This window comes from Onychostoma macrolepis, chromosome 08 (assembly GCF_012432095.1).
Source record: "Onychostoma macrolepis isolate SWU-2019 chromosome 08, ASM1243209v1, whole genome shotgun sequence".
NCBI classification, from domain to species: Eukaryota; Metazoa; Chordata; class Actinopteri; order Cypriniformes; family Cyprinidae; genus Onychostoma; species Onychostoma macrolepis.
In genome coordinates, this window is record NC_081162.1 from 20290372 (window position 1) to 20297606 (window position 7235).

General features: G+C 36.1%; 1 protein-coding gene across 2 annotated transcripts; it reads left to right on the top strand.

Moving 5' to 3' along the window:
* Nucleotides 1-406: 406 nt before the first annotated feature.
* On the top strand, nt 407-5556 carry calr (calreticulin). Of its 2 annotated transcripts, XM_058784229.1 has the most exons (10): nt 407-538; nt 641-756; nt 1111-1212; nt 2195-2398; nt 2489-2583; nt 2676-2885; nt 3113-3226; nt 3623-3766; nt 3870-3962; nt 4068-5556. In XM_058784229.1, the coding sequence occupies exons 2-10, from the start codon at nt 663-665 to the stop codon at nt 4281-4283; spliced, it is 1272 nt and encodes a 423-aa protein (XP_058640212.1). In that variant the 5' UTR covers nt 407-538; nt 641-662; the 3' UTR covers nt 4284-5556. The 2 variants fall into 2 exon arrangements, with proteins under 2 accessions (XP_058640212.1, XP_058640211.1); XM_058784228.1 differs by having other exon boundaries at nt 481-756.
* The last annotated feature ends 1679 nt before the right edge of the window (nt 5557-7235 follow it).

The following is a 7235-nucleotide window of genomic DNA, read 5'->3' on the forward strand; positions in this document are numbered from 1 at the left end:
ACAAATCTTCAAATTTCAGAAATATTACAAATAAAACTGGAAATGTATTTTTAAATATTAAATGCCATTTTAATTAACATAGATATTGGTTGTAATAGCATTTTATTGAAACGTGAAAAAAACCCAGTAAGGCCACAACCGGTTTTATGATCTGCAATACAGTAATATGTATATACATGTAGCTATAATGAAAGATTTTAGATCATATAACGTTACTACTACTATGTAATATACAACTGCCAGACTGCGTGATGTCAGGAAACACGCAAGAACGTAATGGAACCACTGAATCCGTTTTCCGAACCGGTTCATTGAACCGATTCGCGGAAACGAGTCTTCTCATCACTAGTGTCTGCCAAACGCGTGGTCAGCTGGCATTGGCCAGAAAGGACCTTCCACAGCATTCCGCAAAATAATCTGATTGGCTGACCGGTGTGACGCTGTCGTCTCCAGCTGCTGTCCAATCAGAGCCAGCCATCTGTTCCCAGTCTAGAGGAGAGACTGAGCGAAAGAGAGCAGCGCACTCTGATTTCTGCAGGCATGTGAAGATCCAAACAGAGCTCATTATATACATATTCAAGCCTCGTATTTCTTATAAAATCATTTTCTTTATATTTTACTGTTCTGTCTCCCTAAAAAGAGTATATATTTTTACTGCAAAGATGACAGCGTTATCTCTACTGTTTATGGCCGTGTCCATCGCTTTAATAACTGCAGAATCGTCTGTTTATTTCCGAGAGCAATTTGAAGACGGTGGTAAGTTTGAATCATTTGTGTTTTTATGCTTTTTGAATACTATTTATGCTTTCTGTTGCTTTCGAGCATGTGATGGAGTCACCATAGACCTGATATGCCATTTTAATGGCTTGGCAACAATGGTGTGTTGCATTCATTTATTAATAATAATAATAATAATAATAATAATTTTAAATCTTAGTCTTGGTTTAGATAGTGGTTATCTTACAACAAATAGTCAAGGCGTCATGGATGAATAATGGTCACTGGACCAAACGTCCTTGATTTAATCTGATCTTACTCATAATTATGCATATATGCATGCTAATAATAAAGCTTTTAATTTTATATTCATGTCACACATGCACATTTCAGACACCTGGAGGAGCCGATGGGTGGAATCCAAGCATAAATCAGACTACGGGAAGTTTGTGCTCTCTGCAGGCAAATTTTATGGCGATGCCGAGAAAGATAAGGGTGAGTGTTGCTTTATTTATTACAGGAACCAGATAATTGACACCGGTTTGTTTGAATTTGTGGTTTCCTCCGTTTCGCATTATTTTATGCTCTGAATAATATGCCAGGGGAGTGGCTACTGTCCGTGACGTCATTCCCTCTGCTCTATTGAGCTGCAGGCTTGTAACACCATCTGATATTTACTATGTTTCAAAACATTACAAAACCACGTGTACTGTAGGGCCCAGTTACCCTGGCACAGAATAAATTTAGTCCCATTTTTCTCCAACTTTGTGCTTTGCCGTGGTTGAGGAAAATAGCATGCTTTAAAGACTGTGTGAAATCAAAATGACAAACACATCTAATTAAAATATATATATTTGAGGCTGTATGTATCTCATTTACAGATTTTTTTTCACATTCAAATGGACAGTCTTTCAAAAAAATTGACCAAAAATGTTGTTGATTTGATATTTCAAAAATATTGGTTGTTTAAACATTAAATGTTACATATAGTATTTTAAACTTGTACTTTTCAATGAGAACAGTAACAGTAAAGAGACATGTGACATGATTGAATTTGTTTATATGACTGAAGGTGTTTTGCCTATCTTATAACATTCATATATGTTTTTGTTGCACGTTATGTGGAGGACAGTGTTGGGCAGAATGTGAAATAACAAAATATTTAAATAATGTAGATAACAGATTAAAATTAATTATTTTTATAATTAACATGATTTAAGTCATTTTTTGATTATTACATTCGATTAATCGAAGAAATAATCTGCAGATTAATCCATTTTTAAAATAATCGTTATCTGCAGCCCTATATTTGGAACTATTTTCTATCCAATTAATAAAAGAAACAGTCAAAAGATTAATTAAATATTAAAACTATCAATCGACAGTTATAGCCCTACTCATCAGATGATTTCTATGGGGATTTTAATAACTGAAAAGTTATTAAAAGTTACTCGGATATCTCACTGTGAACTTGCAGGTCTTCAGACCAGTCAGGATGCTCATTTCTACGCGCTGTCATACCGCTTTGCTGATTTCAACAACAAGGATCAGCCCCTCGTGATCCAGTTCACTGTAAAACACGAGCAGAGCATTGACTGTGGTGGAGGCTACATCAAACTTTTCCCATCAGACCTCAAACAGGAAGATATGCATGGAGACTCCACATATAATATCATGTTTGGTGAGTATCTTAATAACCACCTGATGAACATTTGAAACATTTTGTGCTTTTGGACACACAAGATGATTTAACTTGTTTTATCTCTTCCAGGTCCTGACATCTGTGGCCCTGGAACCAAGAAAGTCCATGTAATCTTCAATTACAAAGGCAAAAATCATTTGATCAACAAAGACATTAGATGCAAGGTAATTCTATTGTTCATGTATTTCTTTTTTGTCCCATAATGCTTCATGGCACCAGTCCTGCAAGCTCATATACCATGTATTTTATCATCCAGGATGATGAATACACCCACCTGTACACGTTAATTGTCAATCCTGACAACACTTATGAAGTCAAGATTGATAATAAGAAGGTAGAGTCTGGATCTTTGGAAGAAGACTGGGACTTCCTGCCTCCCAAAAAGATCAAAGATCCCGAAGCGAAAAAGCCTGAGGACTGGGACGAGAGAGAGAAGATTGACGACCCCGATGACAAGAAACCAGAGGTAAGGACACTGTCCTTGTTGTTTGTCCAGAAACCAAACAGATTCTTTCTATTATTTGTCGCAAAACAGATGAACTCTAAACCACTATTTGGGGTAAATATGCACAGATCACCAAGTAAATTAGTGCATGCACTGGACTTCCTGTATCTCAACAACAGCTGTTCCAATATAAAGTATAACATTTTATGTTCCTTGCTAATATCATCTTTGTCTGTATGTTTCTGTAGGACTGGGACAAACCCGAGAACATCCCTGATCCTGATGCCAAGAAGCCTGATGACTGGGACGATGAGATGGATGGGGAGTGGGAGCCGCCCATGGTCACCAATCCAGAATACAAGGTACTATTGTTTCTTTAGTTATGGTTTCTGGAATGGAATCTTTTCTTCCGTATTGTGACATACATCTGAGTAAAACGGATTATCGAAAATGTATGGCAGGGTCTTAGTTCTATCCATCGGTTGTTGATTGGATGGCGGTTGTGGTTGATTTAAAAGGAAGGGTGGGTTTATGATTGACGAAGCCTGGAGTATGAAACATATAGGCTACATGGATAAATCATTCACAATAAGATCAATAACATGCATTTATAAAATTGATAGGGTGAATTTCCATTTCATGCCTGCTTTAATATTGAAAAAAGTTGCAGATTATGCCTAAAAACTTTATTTTGTCACAATGAATACTGGTTCTTTTTGCTGTTTTATTTCATAAATTTAATTTTTCATCTTTTCAAGGGTGAGTGGAAACCCCGCCAGATTGACAATCCTGCTTACAAGGGGAAATGGGTGCACCCTGAGATTGATAACCCCGAGTACACTGCTGACAACGAAATCTATAAATACGATAGCATCGGAGTGATTGGACTGGACTTGTGGCAGGTAGCAATTTGCTTTGTGTCTCAAACACAATTACAGTTTTCAGGTATTTAATACTGTTTATTGACACATTCTATACCACCTTTCCTTGTATTTTATATTTTAGGTGAAATCTGGCACAATTTTTGACAACTTCCTCATTACTAATGACCCTAAGCTGGCAGAAGAGGTTGGCAATGAGACTTGGGGTGCCACAAAGGTATGTTTCTTCACTTATTATGTTTCCATCCTAAATCATTTTTCACTTAATTGTAGTTTTTAATAGAAATTTCTCATTTTTATCTATTGTTTATTTTCCTCTCAGGATGCTGAGAAGAAGATGAAGGAAGGTCAAGAGGAGGAAGAGAGAAAGAAGCATGAGGAAGAGGAAAGTACAAGAAAGGAGGAGGCAAAGGATGAAGAGGAAGAAGATAAGGAAGAGGAAGAAGAGGAGGAGGAGGAGGAGGAAGAGGAAGAGGAAGAAGAAGAAGAAGAGGAGGAGGAAGAGGAAACAGACTCTAAACTCAAAGACGAGTTGTAGATTTCAACAGGAACTTGTGAAGAAATGCACCATGACTAATGGGGTGCAAGGCAGAGAACTGGACTAATGCTGGACATTCCTTTTTGTTGTCTGTCGGATGATTCCGGCAGGATTTATTTTTTGTCTCTACTACAAACCTATTTATAGATTAACTTTTTTCATCATTTTCATTTGCATGATGTCAAGCAAAGTCCCAAGCATTTTCAGTTGGGCAGGGTTGAAGGCAGCCAACATGAAAATCACACATCCCCATCTGTAGTGTGAGATATGATCCATAAAAATTCAACGCTCATGTTTACAAATGTCAGATATCCTGTTTGCTAAGCAATTCTGTGACATGAAACTTGAATCATAACAGTCATCAACTGGTAGCTACAATACACTAGAATAATTACCTCAAAAACCATTATCGTTATCTATTTTGTTAATAATATGGAGCAAATTTGAGGTACTGTTGCCGCCATTTCGTTCCCATTTCACTTCTGTTACAGAATATGCCGAGTTGTTTAGATAGATGTCATTTCATCTGCAACATTTTGGTTTGACACAGTTGTGTGTGTGTGTGTGTGTGTGTGTGTGTGTGTTGGGTTTGAGAGAGTCCTCACTTTATTGCATGTTTCATCTTAACCCAAACCTCAAATTCATAACCTTTTCCTCACTCTTAATATCAATCTATCAGTGACCAGGTTAAAATCTTGGTCGTATACTTTCCTAAACACACTGTGGATCTCACAAGCTGATACAATTTTGATCTTGCCCTGGTCAGCAAGCAAATTCTGACTCACCTGGTTTCTCAAGAGTTGAAATGAAGAATTTCCATGTCTGACTGACTGAATGTTTGGGGAAAGTGAATTAATATCAACATTCTCTGATTTCTCGGAGTAGCTGCAAAACTCTTGCGTGTTTGCTTTGGTTCTTTTCATTAACCGAATTGCTGATTTATTGAATTTGGCAAATATGGTAATCAGGCCCAAGCTGAACCTGAAGTTAGGAAAAATGGAAAGCTTGTGAGATTTCAAGGGTGTTACGAGGAAAGTTCCATAGCGATTCTAGTAACACTTCTGCTCTCCAACAGAGATTTCACAGCCATTGTGAATATTGCACTGCTGTACTGCTTCAGTCAGGATACTTCTCCCAGCAAAATAGATTGTGACCTTTTTTTTTAAAGATATATTTTGTACTTTTTGTGTTTGAAGGATGTTCCTTGACATATTGAGAAGGAAAGCTCTAGTATGAAAGTTGTTGTCCAATAATAAAACTACAAAAAGAGTAATATACCCAAGTGTCTTGACTGTAGTTTTTCATTACGTAAACTAAATAAATTATTGTAAATTAATTACTTTACTCTTTTAAAAATGAATAAATAATCTTATGAATCTAATAATTGAATACACTTAATTTCACAGCAAATGTGCACTTTTTGACTTTGTAGAATATTGCTTTTATGAGTAAAATATGTCTGGTTAAAATTTACATGGTGTGTGTTTTTTTTTTTTTTTTGTAGTCAATAAGCTGTTTTGTGAAGTATAGGGGGACTAGGAGTGACACTTAAAATTAAGATGACACAAGTTATCAATTTATTAATTCAAACAAACATGAAAATAGACCACTTTGTAAATAGACAACTACATTTTTAATTAATGTTTTAAAATGTTAAATAAAATAATATTTTTTAAATGAAAAATAAAGGGGCAAATTTAAAACTGTTCAATTAATCTTTTGTGGAAATGTGAAAATTAACCACACACTTTTTTTTTACATACAATTTTTTTCATGCGCCGGAAGTCTACAGGCAAAAGAAATTAAAAATGTCAGTTTTGGTCAAATTTGAGGTTTTCACAAAAATGAGTTCATTAAGCCCTCTTCTAGTGATCCCAATGCTCCAAATAGTAATTAAACATCTAAAATGATCTTTATTTGTACGTTTTCTGAGAGGAGTACCTTTTTCTCTGCGCACTTCTAGACGGCTGCTGCTGCTTCTCACCACCACAAGTTGTAAGTCTATTGTTGCAAAGCGCAGCATTGCAGCTTTGTGAATATTCATATAGAATTCTCCATGACATGAGTCCAAACCAGTTAAATATTATTTTTAAACCCATGCTGATGAAAACAAAACGATCGCGCTGACTGACATTTGCAAAGCGCGTGCATAAGACGCGCCTTTCCGCGAGCGCGCGATCTCCCTTATTAAGAACATTATTGCGAAACATGTATTGGCGAGATTCACACAATCATAATCTGTTATGTCTTACATGAACGTTTAGTTAATGGTTTAGGGGAAATATGATGTGTAACATTATATTTGATCCATGCATTACAGTAGGTCTTAATATAGATCTGTCTCAAATTGAGACTCTCAGTGCTAATCATACATTAAAAGAAAAGACGGAATCACTCGCTGCTCTTGATTAAACTACTGTTTATTTGCATCTTTGTTCTTATTTTTAATAACAAAGATAAAATACAAATAGCTATATTGTGATTAATAATATAGTAATTATTATTAAGAAAAGAAATGGAGGAAAATATGCAACGTTGCTTGGTGATTTTGCTTTGGAATCTTTAACTCGATTTTTCTCAAAAACAGATCTGCTGCCTCTATCGCCTTCAAACGGCTTTTTTTATCCGATTCCAACAAGTCACATATAATTTTGAAGGTATTTTAATGGAGAATGTGATAATAAAAATAACTCATTTTTGAAAATTTGCGCATTCCGACTCATTTTGCCAGAACGGGTCACACACACACACACACACACACACACACTTCTGGGTTTTAGCACTACAAACTGAACAATTCACGGAGTCCTCATCCACTGATAATTCCCGCGCCAGGTTTTGTATATCCTTCTGCTCTACCGAGAACTCCAGTGTCTAGTTTTGCAGTGCCATCGCATGTTACCCACCGCCTACAGATCCACTGAAAAATCCATTGCCGGGTTTTATTCATCC

Bases quoted from the DNA above. Each gene is read 5' to 3' on its own strand.
- calr (XM_058784229.1), top strand. From the start codon at position 663: ATGACAGCGTTATCTCTACTGTTTATGGCCGTGTCCATCGCTTTAATA. The intron at 2,886-3,112 runs GTAAGGACACTG...ATGTTTCTGTAG, and splicing joins CCGATGACAAGAAACCAGAG to GACTGGGACAAACCCGAGAA. The intron at 3,963-4,067 runs GTATGTTTCTTC...TTTTCCTCTCAG, and splicing joins AGACTTGGGGTGCCACAAAG to GATGCTGAGAAGAAGATGAA.